Consider the following 16,006-nt stretch of genomic DNA (forward strand, 5'->3'; position numbering starts at 1 on the left):
CCCCATCTACACTGTCAATTTGCAATTCGAAGTCTGCATTTCAAAATTTACATGGCCACCATTATGCTAATTAGGGCTGAATGTGCACATTAGCACCTCATTAACCTGCTTCGAATTGCGTCGTTACCATACCCCCTCTGATGGGAGAGTGAGAGCATAGAAGCAGCCTGAGAGAGAGATTAAGAGCGTAATGGAAATTAAAAGAAACCTCCTCTTTTCTCCCTAAGAGTGAGTGCCCTGTTGATGCAGAGTCCTGGGCTTTTCAGGTAGTGGCACATGCAGAAGGAGAGATTGTTCTTCACTTAGTCCTAACAGGCAGGATTCAAGCCACTGACTAGTCATGGCCACCTTTAAATTCAACATGTTCAGGGGCAGGACTTTGGTTCTTTGTCTTTTCTGAAAGCATCACCATTTCCAGGTGATCTTTAGAAGTCACCCATCCAAGTACCTCCCCAGGCTCCGCTAACTTGGGAAATGTGAGGACACTCTAGCACAAGGACGTACATGCTAGTGACTGAGACCAGAGAAAGGCCTAACCGTTAAAGGAACCAGTCTACCCATGGCTCAGGTTCAAATGATATATTCAGATGTGTTCTTGAACAGTTGTAGAGGTAGCTGAACTGGAACACTGACATCGCTTCCTTGGCTTGCTGGAGAGAATGGCGATGAAAAGGGGTGGCTGCTTTTCTTGACCATGTTGGTGTTTTGCCAGACGGAGAGGAGGAGCGTGTTTAGCGAACGCAGTAACATGGCACATTATGCAAACTCAGATGAGGAGGAAGACGGCTACGATTCTCCCAGCATTAAAAGGAGAGGGGCTTCAGTCGATGATTTCCTTAAAGGCTCAGAGCTTGGAAAGCAGGTAACACACGACTTCAATATGTTAATAAGGAGAGACGCAGGTGTGGAAAGTTTTGAATATATTTTATGAGGCTCAACACATTAACCACAGCATTATCATTCTGCTGAATGTCCAGCTAAGCTGCTTTGTGGCTAAGCAGCCAGACTTGTACAGAGTTAGCTGAATAGGCTGCTCTTCTACTACAGCAGTGAACTGCCTCTTAGAACTTGGAAGTCTTTTTAATTCCCCAACCCTTTGCTCATTATAAAGGCTGTTATATTATAAAGGCTGATATAGGAATGAACCTCTGACTGTGACAGCTAGGAACAACCTTAATACCTGAAAAAGAAGGTAAGTGGAGACATTTTTGACTCTGGGCTTTCTCTGAATTATGCTTCATTTTTACACAGATTAATGTGCTAGAATACAAAAATGGGGCTGAGAATTCTTGTGTCATTTGCAAGCTATGAAATGTCTAGCACATTAGATCTGTGGCGTGCTGCAGTGGGGAGAAAGATACTATCTGAAAAATTTCCAAAACTCAGTCCTCAGCCTCATCCTCCTGAAAGCACTACAGGACAGTTTTATTTTTTACTTTACAAGAGCTGGAAGCTTTTCTTAACATAGTGCAATACCTTGTTGGTAGAATGCTCTAAGTTCTGACATTGGACATAATTAGAGATGTGTATCCTTTTAATTTATTTAAAGTGAGTTTCATAATGTGGGTTTGGTTCTGGTGGCTACAATTTCAAGCGCAACAGAGAGAAGGTCACCTCTGCTTCTTGCTTCAGATTTGGAGTCTCTCGGAACACACAAAGGCCACAGGTAGTGACAACTCCAAGATCTCATCTGTTTTGCAAGTTTTATTAAAGTTAAGATTTCCTAAATATAAAGAAATGCTGTACAGATCTCTTGACAATGAGCTGAACCAGCATCTCACAAGTGACAAATATGGTTGTACTCACATCTTCCTAGATAATGCTAGGGGCCAGCAGATCTCTCATGGGTTGATCATCAGAAGGATGCTTCAGTTTCTTCCTGGTGTTATCCTGTAGGAAGCTCAATTCCTAATCTGGGTATCTTCTTTTTGTAACATGATTCTGACTCATTAGCCCTTAAACACAGTGCACCCTGTTGTTAGACGTGTGTTAGAAGAATGAGAGACCTGGGTATCATGTAAGCACAAATAAACTGTTGCTGTTAATTTTTCACAATATCTCCCATTTCTGTAATCTTGTGGCATACAAGGATGTGTTTTCAGTCAAGTATTTCTTAAGCCAAAGGTCTTGTGTGGCTAAGCTAAAATCTTTCAGGCCTCAGCTACAGGCCTGGAATATCAGCCCTACTTAATTAGATATTTAATGCATACTTATCCCTTCTACTACAGATCAACCTCATACTTGTGTGAGCCCTACATTTATCTCCTTAGCATACGGTGATTATATACGACACAACATTTTAGTTAATCATAATATCACACAATAATTGCACAACAAACTAAACTCATTGGCTAGGGATGAGTCCAAGCTCTGAGATTTGTTCTTCTCACACAGTTTCCTGAGTGTTGTGGGATTTTGGCTCAGCTCCTTATTGAGAGATTGGCATTTATAAGATACTGCTACTGTTTTGGATTTCAGATTTCCTCCAAGATGTTTGACTTGGGTGGGGAGGGGGTTGGTTCCATCTGTTGAGAGAGTGGTTCAAATTTGTAGAACTCCTGCACTTAGGTTTTACCTGCAAACTATATATATAGGCTCTCCAGACACATGTCCAAGGTGCATCTAAGTGTGCAGCTATGGGAATTGTGTATTGGAGACACACTGGTATGTGGTAGTCTGTGATTTCACATGCAGCTTCCTGACTTGTGCAGCAAATGATGGGTTTGCTGGCAAAAGAGTTAAAGGTGAACCAAGTTGATTAAACCATTAGATATTATACAATTTAAAATTATTTTGTGTGCATCTAGGCCAAGATTTTCTAAAGCAGCTACTGATTTCATAAGGAAGTTCAGCCCATTGTTTAGATGCTAGCTCACAGCAGGTTGGAAGGTGTGGAGTCTCAAGCCTTGTGGGCTGGAGTCAGGCAACTCCAGGCCAGACCTGGTGCACAGGCTCTGCTTGGGAGAGGCAGGAAGCAGTTCTGGGCTCCTCACATGCCTGCCGTTCCCCATTTTCCTCCTGCGGCTGTGGGAATGGCAGCACAGTACTTGCTGAAAGCTGTCCTCCACCACTCTGATTGTCCACCACTCTGATTGTCTGTAATTGTGGCCAATCAGAGCAGTGAGGGCCAGTGCCTGAAAATGGCAGGGAAAAAGCCACTCCAGGGAGTGCTTTTCCCTGCTGCTGTTCTCCTAACTGGGAGAGAGGGCATCAGTGGCAGTACATGCGGGGGAAGAACTCCCCCATCACCCAGACCCCCATGCTCAGCCCATTCGTGCTCCCTCCCACCCAGACCCCCACACCCTGTTCCTGCTCCCACACAAACCTCAGATACCCACCCGCAGCCCAGTCCTGTACAGTTCCTCCCACCCAGACCCCACATCTGCTCCCTGGCAGCCCTCTCTTGCACACTGAACTCCCATTTTTGGTCCACCCCGAATCCCTAAAAAAGTTAATCTGGCCTTGGGGAAGTCCTGAACACCAAGCCCCCCTTGTCAACCCCACCCCATGTCCATAGAGCTGGAGCATGATGCAAGTGAGGTGTCTCAGTCAGAGGCCACATCAGTGAGATGGGTTTTTTGGCTTCTCATTTTTATGTGGCCACCTGACTGGTGTTTCTGTGGTTTGGTGGCCCCCAGCCCATAAAAGTTTCCCCACCCCTGCCGTAGATGCTGCGATATTTTGAAATGGCTGACTCTATTACAAACACAGAATGTAATTGTACAATTAAGGCTTACATAAATTTGAGATAATTGCAGTACATGTCTAAACAAATTGTAACACCTCAATTAGAAGATTTTCATTAAATAATTGTTATTAAACCAACAGCAGATAAGCACTGGAGATCCTGCTAAGTAGCTGTGTAGCTTATCTCTAGCAACAACAACCTTTAATAATCTACACAATATCACAAATGCCGCTCTCAGGAACACCACTGAAGCCCCAGACTAACTCCCTTGGGACATGCTTACACTACTGAGTTATTCTGGAACAGCTTATTCTGGAGTTGTTATTCCAAAATAAGTTATTCTGGAGGAACATGTCCACACTACAGAAAAGCCCCAAAATAAGCAACACTTATTCCAAAATAGTGTGTCCACACACAATAGAGTCTATTTTGGAGTAGAGCACAGCTTCCAGGGGCTCTAATCTGAAATACTAGGTCTACACCGCAGCTTTATTTCAATATAAGCTATTTCAGAATCCTTTCTTTACACATGGCCCCTAATCCTGTCAACATAGCCTCTATGCTGAAATACTTATTTCAGAAAAGCCTCTATTCCTTGTTGAATGAAGTTTACCAAATTTGAAATAAGCTATCCGGTATTTCAAAATGATTTTGTAATAGCAGTTGTATTGTGTAGATTGTGGAAGCCATCTTGTATAGAAGCCATTTCACATCCCTTACTTCTGCACACACATAGCAGCCTGTCATTTACACACATCTCCTAGAACTGGAAGGGACCTCAGGAGGTCATCTAGTCCAGTCCCCTGCCCTCTTGGCAGGGCCAGGTACCAGCCCTATATCTATTTGCCCCAATCCTGAAATGGCCTCCTCACGAATTGAACTCACAATCCTGGATTTAGCAGGCCAGTGCTCAACCCACTGAGCTATCCCTCCCCGCAAAACTGTTTTACAGAAAACAGCCAGAAGGTCCTACTGAGATTTGAACTCAGATCATGGGATTCAGAGTCCTGAGTGCTAACCATTACACCATAGGACCTGACCTGTTTGGGAATGGCTGGGAGGATGAGCTCTATGGAATACATTACTGAACTGTTTGGAGTTGGGGATCCAGCTCCCTTGCACCTGTTTTTCCTTGCTGATAACGGTTTCTCTTTGGAAGGTGATTTACAATTCTCTAACTAATTGCCTCTGACACTGGGCTTGTTTGTGTAAGGGTATAAAGTACTAGAGTTAGCTGCATCAAGCAGCCTTGCTGGACCTGGTTTTACTAGTGTCCAGTTTGGCTCATCTGTTGCCTTATTGAATTCAATAAAGCTGAATGTTAGCTGCCTAAACACAGAGAAGTCTTGTGCTTCAACAAGATGCTCATAAAGTTATTTCAGAATAGCAGCTGTTATTCCAAAATAATTTTGGTGTAGGCACACCCTTGTGGTGTGTGGGAGTAAGTAAGATAGAGTTTGACTCATTGACATTGCAAGTAAGACACCATTGGAATGGCATCAGGGAGAAGTGAGAGCATCAGGACAATTTCTGGGACTCTCATTTCATAAATGAACTGAAAGGATTAACCCCTGCAGTGGCTTTTATTCTTAAAATTGCCCCTCTTACAATCATAGAATCATAGGACTGGAAGGGACCTCGAGAGGCCGTCGAGTCCAGCCCCCTGACCTCATGGCAGGACTAAGCACTTTCTAGACCATCCCTGAAAGCCATCTATCTAACCTCTTCTTAAATATCTCCAGTGATGGAGATTCTACCATCTCCCTTGGCAATTCGTTCCAGTGTTTGATCACCCTGACAGTTAGGAACTTTTTCCTAATGTCCAACCTGAACCTCCCCTGCTGCAATTTAAGTCCATTGCCTCTTCTTCTATCCTCAGAGGCAAGGAAGAACAAGTTCCCTCCCTCTGCCTTATGACACTCTTTTAGATACCTGAAAACTGCTATCATCCCCCCTCAATCTTCTCTTTTCCAAAGTAAACAAGCCCAGTTCTTTCAGCCTTTCTTCATAGGTCATGTTCTCTAGACCTTTGATCATTCTCGTTGCTCTCCTCTGGACCCTCTCCAATTTCTTCATATCCTTCCTGAACTGCAGTGACCAGAACTGGACACAATACTCCAGCTGAGGCCTAACCAGCGCAGAGTAGAGCGGGAGAATGACTTCTCGTGTTTTGTTCACAACACACCTGTTAATGCATCCCAGGATCACGTTTGCTTTTTTTGCAACAGCAGCACACTGTTGACTCATATTTAGCTTGTGGTCCACTATAACCCCTAGATCCCTTTCTGCTGTACTCATTCCTTGGCAGTCCTTTCCCATTCTGTATGTGTGACACTGATTGTTCCTTCCTAAGTGGAGCACTTTGCATTTGTCTGTATTAAACTTCATCCTGTTTACCTCAGCCCATTTCTCCAGTTTATCCGGATCCTTTTGAATTATGACCCTATCCTCCAAAGCAGTTGCAACCACTCCCAGCTTGGTATCATCTGCAAACTTAATAAGTGTACTTTCTATGTCAATATCTAAATCGTTAATGAAGATATTGAACAGAACCGGTCCTAAAACAGATCCCTGCGGAACCCCACTAGTTATACTTTTCCAGCAGGATTGAAAACCATTAATAACTACTCTCTGTGTACGGTTATCCAGCCAGTTGTTCACCCACCTTATAGTAGCCCCATCTAAGTTGTATTTGCATAGTTTATTGATAAGTATATTATGTGAGACCGTGTCAAATGCTTTACTGAAGTCTAGGTATACCACATCCACCGCTTCTCCCTTATCCACAAGGCTCGTTATTCTATCAAAGAAAGCTATTAGATCGGTTTGACATGATCTGTTTTTAACAAAACCATGCTGGCTGTTCCCTATCACCTTACCACCTTCCAAATGCTTGCAGATGATTTCTTTAATTACCTGATCCATTATCTTTCCTGGCACAGAAGTTAAGCTGACTGGCCTGTAGTTTCCCGGGTTATTCTTGATCCCCTTTTTATAAATGGGTACTATATTTGCCCTTTTCCAGTCTTCAGGAATCTCTCCTGTCTCCCACGATTTTCCAAAAATGATTGCTAAAGTCTCAGATACCCCCTCTATCAGCTCCTTGAGGATTCTAAGGTGCATTTCATCAGGCCCTGGTGATTTGCAGACATCTAATTTTTCTAAGTAAATTTTAATTTGTTCTTTCCTTATTTCAACTTCTAAACCTACCCCTTTTTCACTAGCATTCTCTATGTCAGGCATTCCTTCAGATTTCTCAGTGAAGACTGAAACAAAGAAATCATTAAGCATCTCTGCCATTTCCAAATTCCCTGTTACTGTTTCTCCCTCCTCACTGACCAATGGCCCTACCCTCTCCTTGATCTTCCTCTTGTTACCAATGTATTTGTAAAAAGCCTTCTTGTTTCCCTTTATGCTTGTAGCTAGTTTGAGCTCACTTTGTGCCTTAGCCTTTCTAATCTTGCTCCTGCATGCTCGTGTTGTTTGCCTATATTCGTCCTTTGTAATTTGTCCTAGTTTCCATTTCTTATACGATACCTTTTTTATTTTGAGATCATGCAAGATCTTCTGGTTAAGCCAAGGCAGTCTTTTGCCATGTTTTCTATCTTTCCTACGCAGCGGGATAGCTTGCTTTTGGGCCCTTAATAATGTCCCTTTGAAAAACTGCCAACTCTCCTCAGCCGTTTTTCCCCTCAGTTTAGCTTCCCATGGGACCTTACCTACCAGCTGTCTGAGTTTACCAAAATCTGCCTTCCTGAAATCTATTATCTCTATTGTACTGTTTTCCCTTCTACCCTTCCTTAGAATTGTGAACTCTATGATTTCATGATCACTTTCACCCAAGCATCCTTCCACTTTCAAATTCTCAATAATTTCCTCCCTATTTGTTAAAATTAAATCTAGAACAGCTTCCCCCCGGTAACTTTTTCAACCTTTTGGAATAAAAAGTTGTCTGCAATGCAATCCAAGAATTTATTTGTAGTCCCCTGCTGTATTAGTTTCCCAACATATACCTGGATAGTTGAAGTCCCCCATCACCACCAAATTCTGGGCCCTGCATGATTTTGTTAGCTGTTTAAAGAAAGCCTCATCCACCTCTTCCACCTGGCAAGGGGGCCTGTAGTAGACTCCTAGTAGGACCTCATCCTTGTTTTTTACTCCTCTGAGTCTAACCCAGAGACTTTCAACCCGTTCATCTCCTACGTCCATCTCCACCTTGTAGTGCAGCTGAGGGAAACTGAAAACATTCATGGGTTTGATCCCATTCCTTTGGCTAGCAAGCAGCAGAGTGCTCATCAAGGGCTGACTCTCACAGTTCTCAGTAATAACAATACTTAGCTTTTGTACCAAGATGACAAAGTACTTTACAGTGGAAAGTAAGGGCAGGTCTACACTCACTGGGAGTTCAGTGCTGTCAAGATCGATTCCCCCAGTGGTTGATTTAGTAAAGACCAGCATTCCCTGTAAGTGAGCACTTAGGAGGGCCAATCAAGGGAGAGTCAGGTGCCACCCAGCTGTCTAGCAGAGTGCTCACAGCCAGCACCATGTTATTCTACTGTTGGTGCATGTATGCACATGCTTCAGTGCACACAAAATGTATTCCGCACATGGATGAATACTGGTGAACCGGCACTGGTAAACACCCACTGAATCAACTACAATTGCACTCTTGTTAACACTGGTACTCCACCAGAATGAGGCATATAAGGGAAGTTGAAAGGACTGTTTCTCCCATCAACCTCCCACAGTGGAGACCCTGCAGAAACCTGACCTAAGGTATGTCAGTTCCAGCTACGTTATTCACACAGCTGGAGTTGTCCCCCTCAGGTCAATGTTGCCCTGCAGAGTAGACCTGCCCTAAGTATCTTAATCTGCATTTTACAATAGGGGCATGGAGGCTCATACAGGAGAAGTAATTTGCCCAAAGTCATACAGTAGTTCATCAGCACAGCTGTGAATAGAACTACAGTCTTCTATCTCCAAGGCCAGCGCCTGATCTCCTGGAGCATGCTGGTTCCCATAAGTAATGAAAGCTGAGGTACCTTTTAGCAGTACACACTGAGATCTCCAGAACCATCTTCTAGGGATCGAGAGAGTGTAAATCTGCTGCCACATTTGGACAGTGAACACACATTCACTGCAGAATTGCTCTATGCAGACGTTTCCCGAAAGTTAACAGCAGTTTATTGATGTCAGTACGTAGTGGAACTGCAGGAATTGATTTGTGTCTATGAAAATTGTTTCTGCCTTAGTATTTCATCTGGGCAAATGAGGTAACTTCTGCTCCTTGACATGGAGAGTATTTCAGTAACATATTCTCCAAACAGTTTTTCTGCAGCAAATAGGGTTACTCCTGGAACGTTTCTCTGCAGCACACTGTGCAGTTCCCTTGACACTGAGCTATGTAGCTCACATTTGAATGTGAGCATATCTAGATGAATGGGTGTTTAGATCCTAGCTTCTGAAGTGGCCCTTTATGGAGATGTGGGGGGTTAGACCCTTGTCTAGCATAAATCACTGTGCACTAGAATAAACCAGCTGAGGCGCTTCCCATGAAATTCAGATCGGAGCCAAACTTCACATTCAAATGTTCAGATGTGGAATTTTTCTTTGGACCCATCCCTATCCTGAATTGCTATGCGTCATATTCAATTGTCCATGAAGCTCTGTAGTATCTTGCTGCCCTTATTTTGAGTGAGGTAAGGTTACACCAAAAACAGAGGAAGCTGTGTTGTCAGCTACAATGAGGCTGTGTCTACACTTGCATTCCTCTTTTGAAAGACACATGCAAATGAGGGAAATTGTAAATGAAAATGAGACGCAGATTTACATATCTGGTGCCTCATTTGCATATTCTTCTTTCAAAAGAGCTTCTTTCTAAAGAAGAAAAGCAGTGTAGACACGGCTCTTTTGAAAGTAAATGCCATCTTTGAAAGAACCCATCTTCCCATAAAAAAGGGAAGAAGGGTTCTCTCAAGGATGGGATTTACTTTCAGAAGACGCATGTCTGCACTGCTTTTCTTCTTTTGAAAGAATATGCAGATGAGGTACCAGATATGTAAATCTGCACCTTATTTGCATTTTCGATTTCCCTCATTTGCATGCCTCTTTTGAAAGAAGAATGCAAGTGTAGACACAGCCTGAGATTTGCATTTTCTTGTTTACATAGTGCCCATGGGAGACTTTTGGGCCCATAACCTTTACGATGACCTCAACTTGATTCTTTGAACAGATAGAATCGTTTAAAGATCCGAACCACCAGTGTGATTTTACACAGAAAATTAGATGACTCACATTAAAAATGTACCTGTAGGGGGAGAATCAGTCATGGTTGGTTTATTACCTGGACTGTGGGTATAAATCATGACACTAGTAAAACAAAACAAGAATTTACCAAAAATAATTAAATGTAGCATCAGCAATTCAATAAAATAGCTCATTTCTTCTGCACATTCCACATAGCTGAAACACAGGCAACTTAATTTAGTGGAACTAATTCTAAAAGGACATTAAAATTCTATCATTTCTGCTCCCAGTTTGCCCAAGAAGAATGAAATCATTGACCCCTCATTGGCTCAGTAGTAGTTCTGCAGGAAAGGACCTGGGAGTTGTAGTGGACGAGAAGCTGGACATGAGTCAACAGTGTGCCGTTTTAGCCAAAAAGGCTAATGGCATATTAGGTTGCATCAAGAGGAGCGTTGCCAGTAGATCCAGAGAAGTGATTGTTCCTCTTTATTTGGCTTTGGTGAGGCTGCATCTGGAGTACTGTGTCCAGTTCTGGGCCCCCAATTATATAGAGGATGTGGATACGCTGGAGAGGGTCCAGCGGAGGGCGACCAAAATAATTAGGAGGCTGGAGCATATAACTTATGAAGAAAGATTGAGGGAATTGGGACTGTTTAGTCTGCAGAAGAGAAGACTGAGGGGGGACTTGATACTAGCCTTCAGCTTAGGGAAGTGAGGCTGCAAAGAGTCTGGAGAGAGGCTGTTCACAGTGGTCACAGATGGTAGAACACGGAACAATGGCCTCAAGTTGCAGTTGGGAAGGTCCAGGTTGAACATTAGGAAAAACTTTTTCACTAGGAGGGTGGTGAAGCATTGGAATGGTCTACCCAGGGAAGTAGTGGAGTCTCCATGCCTGGAGGTATTTGTCTCACCTTGACAAAGCCCTGGCTGGGCTGATCTGATGAGTTTGATCCTGCCTAGGGCAGGGGGGCTGGACTTGATGGCTTTTTTAGGTCTCTTCCAGCTCTATTGTTCCATGATTCTATGACCCTCATAAGCTAGTGAAAAATGTACAATGTAGAAATGTTATGAAAGAACTAACTAGTGCTCTTGAAGAGTCACATGGGGTTTACTCCTGGATATAGCAAACATCAGACATCAGTGAAGAGTAGCTGATTGTGTAAATTGCAATTCACTGTCTCAGCTAGAGCCTTCATTAAATGGTCAGCAAATTCACTAACACATGCAGGGCCTCTGTAAATCCAGGGGACTTTTTACTCAGGGCCACGTGAGATTTATGTCATATGTAGGAAGGCCCACAGGGGGGAGAGGGAGTTAAGGGGGCAGCTGCCCTGGGGCCTGGAGATTCAAAGGCGTCCAGGACTCCTGGCCATCACTGCTGCAACGACAGCAGCAGTAGTAGCTGGAGCTTTGTACCCCTTTAAATTGCCACTAGAGTGCCACAGCGTGTGCTCTGTGTGACTCTCAGGGCTGGGGGGGACTCAGTGCTGCACTCTGGGAAGCCCTGAAGTCTGGCTGCCCTGCCCCTGCCCCTTCTGCCTGAAGTCCCTCCCTCCCACACGTGCCGAGTCAGGGCCACTCCCATACACCTTGCCCATGGGCCTGCAGAAGCTGTCCCCCTGTATGTAAGGACTGAATGCAGGATTTCTAGAACTTAGCACGGTCAAGCTAATAACTATCTGTATATTATCTAGCCACCAGAGAGCTAGAGATTTGCACCCAATTAGTATGGGTTACATAGAGTATGACTGCAATATTCATGCTGCCAGGCACTGACTTGCTCCTCATTTGTGGGGATACAGTGGACTTCAGATTTTAAACCTGGCAGCCTTTGTTTTTTTCTGTTCCATCTGATAGTCCCACTACTGCCATGGTGAGGAGTACCACACAGAGAGCAGCAGGGGCTCTGACTTGTCTGATATCATGGAGGAAGATGAAGAAGAGCTGTACTCAGAGATGCAGCTGGAGGACGGAGGAAGAAGGCGAGTCAGTGTAACATCACACAACACACTCAAGGTAAGGGTGGCTGAAAAGGAAGGCTGAAATGTCAGAAGTGCAAGCCAAATTCTTCCTTCCAGGCACTGCCATTTTGTTTATCTGCTCTAGACTCTACAGTTCACAGTGGCCCACAGACTAGATCTGGGATGATGCTGTTCATAATATAGCGTCCCCCTTATGGAGTCCACTTAATACTCAAGTCTCTGGTCTTAGCCAAGAGCTTCACACATTGAAGACTGTCCTTGGGCGGTGATGCAATGGTCTGTTTTGCTGCACATCTGGGGGTCTCTCCCTGCTGTGGTATATTGGATGTGCACCCAGCCCTCTGGAGGTTTTCTGATGAGTGCATATGCATTTGTATGCACACGCGCATGCTCGTGCATACACACAAAATCTCTCTCCCCGTCTCTCTAAAATCTTTTAGTTTAAATATTCGGTGAACATCCTCCAGGACATCCTTCTAGCGCATGCTAGTAACGGATTTGGGGGAGTTTTATTCAGTGCAATATGGATTTCCAATAGCACAGATAAAACCTATAGCCATTAATCTTAGTGTCACAATCATTAACCAGCATCTGGAGGCATAGAAGACAATGGCGAACACACATCTGGAATGATGTCCAAACACTGCAGAGGAAGATTCAGCCTACAAGGTGATTTTATTCCTCTGATACTGCACACTGCAAACACTAAACTTTCCCAACATATAGTTTCTGTTGTCTCTGCTATGACATATAGTAACTGCCTCTTGTGTGTACACCAATACTGAGCTAGGATGCTGTTTTTACCAAGTTGTGTCACTGAAACTCTACAAAAACCTGCTGGTGGTTCGTCCCACAACCAAACTGCCACGTTACTGAAAAAAACATGCTATATCTTTGGGCAAAGTCAATAATAGGGTTAGCATAACCATTGCTAAAACTCAGTGATGGACAACCTTCATCCTAGTGGGCCACAAGATTGTCATAACTAGGACAGTCTCCCTGGATAAGGTAGTTTTGCTAACTGCACTTGCATACCTAGAACTTGTGGGCTGTGCCAATTGAACCATAGCAGCACTTTGATTGGCTGCAGAGGGAGTACATGACTCTCATGCTAAATGAGATGTGCTATCAGCACCACCTCACTTTGCGTTCCCTGGCTTTATGTGTGTGTACCTTTAGTACTACTAGTAGGGAAAAGAACCCATGTAGACAGAAGCCAGCTGAATCTGGCAACTGTGCACATCGGCAATGGCAAATAATGTCTTGCAGGCCACACATAGAATCCCTGTGACTGCTACTATAAACACTTTTATGTATTTTAAACACAGACTATTTTATAGCACTTACAGGAAGATGCTGGCAAGTACATTTCCAGGAAAAAAAATCATTCTCCTGTTTAGTATGCTTGTAAAAGCTTGAAAATGAAATGTCTCTCACTGCTGCGAGGCAAACGCTAAATTACCCATAAACTTGTCTGGTTCTTTATGAATGAGAAGTAGATTTACTACTACTTTTTACATCAACATTAACAGTACTGTCAGCCCAGCTCTGAACATGGGCCAGATCCTCAACTGGAAGAAGTCACCATAGCTCCATTTAAAGTCAGTGTGTGTATGCTGATTTAATGTAAGCTGAGGATCTGCTCCAAGATTTATTGTTAACATCTGTTATTTGACTGGCTGGTAGAATCTAGTATGAGAATGCCACATACATTTAGGTACGGGGGAGTCAGTTTATAACTATTTGTAACTATATTACTTCTTAAGTTTTAGATAAGGATCTAGAATTAAAGTACTTGATAATTGTCCCTCTTTTGCTAGATCCAATTAAGCTTTTCAGTTACCATAATTAAAAAAAGAAACAAAAAATTAAGCAAGTTGAACGTATGCAATTTGCATTTGAAAGTACACCAGCCCATGCAGTACTTAGAGAGATCAGTCAGTACTTTCTATGCCAGTAGACTAGATATCCATGCAAAAGTAAAGTGTTCTACATGCAGATATATGATTGACTTCAGTGTGTGGTTAGTCCCTTCAGTGCTTTGCCCTACAAAGTCTGGTGTGTAATTTAAGAGGAGATCCAAACTTGAATATCAGATTGGAGCATCCATAAATCTTCAGGATGTTTGGACTCTGAACAGAATTTTTCTTAATGCTATTTATTTACATTTATTCAATATGTAAGGCAACTTTTCAGAAAAGCTCTGGCAACATGACAGATGGGTTAAAAGCATATTCAAAAATAATTCACACAAAGACAATAGAACCTCAGAGTTACGGACTCCTGAGGAACAGAGATTGTTCATAACTGAATAAAATGTTATGTTTGTTCTATCAAAAGTTTACAACTGAACCTTGATTTAATGCAGCTTTGAAATTTTATGGTGCAGAAGAGAAGTGCTTCATTCCCTTTAATGGTTTGCATTTAATATAATACTGTCCTGTATTTGTACTTTTTTTTTAGTCTCTGTTCAGCCTTATTACATGTTTCTGGTTCCAGATGAGATGTGTGGTTGACCAATTAGTTCATAACTCTGGTGTTTGTAACTAAGGTTCTACTGTAGTGTCAAAAATTACCTCTTTAAAAGCTCCCTAGCCTTTGGGGGAAAAGCAGCAGGGTTTGTAAAGTCCCTGGAATGTCACCATCTCAGCCTCTGCTGGACCATAGGGGAAGGAGAATTGCAGCATCTCTAAGAAGAGCCTGCCCTTGCTACCCACCAGAGGTGCAAGTAAAATCCATTTCTTATGGGTATTGGGGGACACCATCTCAGGAGGGGCCATGTGACTCATCATGTGACTCCTGCCTGGGCCTGGGCCTGGGTCCTCTATGCTCTCCCTTTCCTCTCCCCATAATCCATCTGTAGCCAGGTCCCCCTAGCAAAGGGGCGTCCTTGTGGTTAGGTTAGGTTCCTGCATTATCCAGGGACCCGGGGTAGTATAGGGCTTCAGCCCTCTTACTGTAGTTTGTGCTATGGCCCCAAGAGTCCAGTCTCTCCAGGGTTCCCCCCTTGGCACCTGGGACAGGGTTTGGAGGCTGTGTCCTCCTTTGGCCAGCCCAGCAGAGAGCTCTGGCTCAGGTCCTGCAGATGGCTGAGCCTGCTCCAGCCTCCTTGCAGGTCAGCCCTGAACTGGGCTAGCTTCCCTCCTTTTTTCCTCCTCTGGGCCTGACACTGGCTGCAGGTGAAACAGGGTGGGACTAATTGGGCAAACAGGCCTTGTTTAGCTTCTGCACTGCCAGGCCTTCCTCTCACTCCCTTACACCATTCCACTTCACCTGGGAAAGGGGTGCTCTTTCCTCCCCCGTGCTGGAAATGTTGGGAAAGAAACAGAAGTTTGCAGCTCTTCCAGCAGGGCTGCTGTACCATCCCCTGCCTTTCCTTGCTGCCATGCCAGAGAGACACTGATGGCTCTTCACTTCTTTTCCCACTGCAGTTCCCAGGAGAGCCTTGCGATTCAGAGCCCTTCCAGGACCACGGCGAGGAGAGGAGATTCCCCTAGCCCAGCCGTTCCATGGTGCCTCAGCTCTCTCTGTGCAAAACAAGACAGGGCTGGGCTGGAGTGGTTGGCTCTTTTCCCCACTGGGGGCAGGGAGCAGAAAGGAGTATGGTGACAGCTCTTACCCCTCTCAGCCCTGTCCTGCTGTAGGCAGAGACACAGCTCCATGGAAGAGGCAGGGCTGAGGGCGGTGCAGCTGCCCTAGAGAGGCAGGATGGGGCAGTTGGCTCCTCTTGTGCCAGTCCAGCTATTAATAGCTTGCTGGTATGGTGTACTGAGTGTATTGGCTTGCCTACAGTGCTGCTACCCACATGTGTCAATCCAGGCATTGCTGTTGAGGATTCCTAAGCTGTTCCGATTCTGTCCAGTCCACTGCAGTTCATATTTAAATCCAGTATCTACAGAGACTTTTCTTTTGAACAAGTAAGAGATTGCTTGTCCTTACTGGATTTTATTAAGCAGATTTAGAATGGCAGATAGAGCGTGGACCTAATGGCTGCAGGTAGCCCCAGTTTTCAGGGGGGTTTTCTTTGTTTGTTTCTTTTTGGGGTGTTTTTGGGGGAGCGAGGGGTTGTTTGTTTGTTTGATGTTTGTGG

At 44.1% G+C, this 16,006-nt stretch overlaps 1 protein-coding gene and 1 non-coding gene across 19 annotated transcripts in view; one reads left to right on the forward strand and one right to left on the reverse strand.

Annotated features, from left to right (window-relative positions):
- The window catches only part of RIMBP2 (RIMS binding protein 2), a 485,649-nt gene that overhangs the window by 436,449 nt on the left and 33,194 nt on the right, over positions 1-16,006 (forward strand). For all 18 annotated transcript variants that reach the window (XM_075012504.1, XM_075012509.1, XM_075012514.1 and 15 more), the window contains 2 exons: positions 713-862; positions 11,792-11,950. In XM_075012504.1, coding sequence (XP_074868605.1) covers positions 713-862; positions 11,792-11,950 — 309 coding nt within the window. The remainder of the gene's footprint in view (positions 1-712; positions 863-11,791; positions 11,951-16,006) is intronic.
- Positions 4,653-4,724, reverse strand: TRNAQ-CUG (transfer RNA glutamine (anticodon CUG)). The gene has a single exon. It is a non-coding gene; the product is annotated as a tRNA-Gln (tRNA).

Source organism: Carettochelys insculpta, chromosome 18 (genome assembly GCF_033958435.1).
Source record: "Carettochelys insculpta isolate YL-2023 chromosome 18, ASM3395843v1, whole genome shotgun sequence".
NCBI classification, from domain to species: domain Eukaryota; kingdom Metazoa; phylum Chordata; order Testudines; family Carettochelyidae; genus Carettochelys; species Carettochelys insculpta.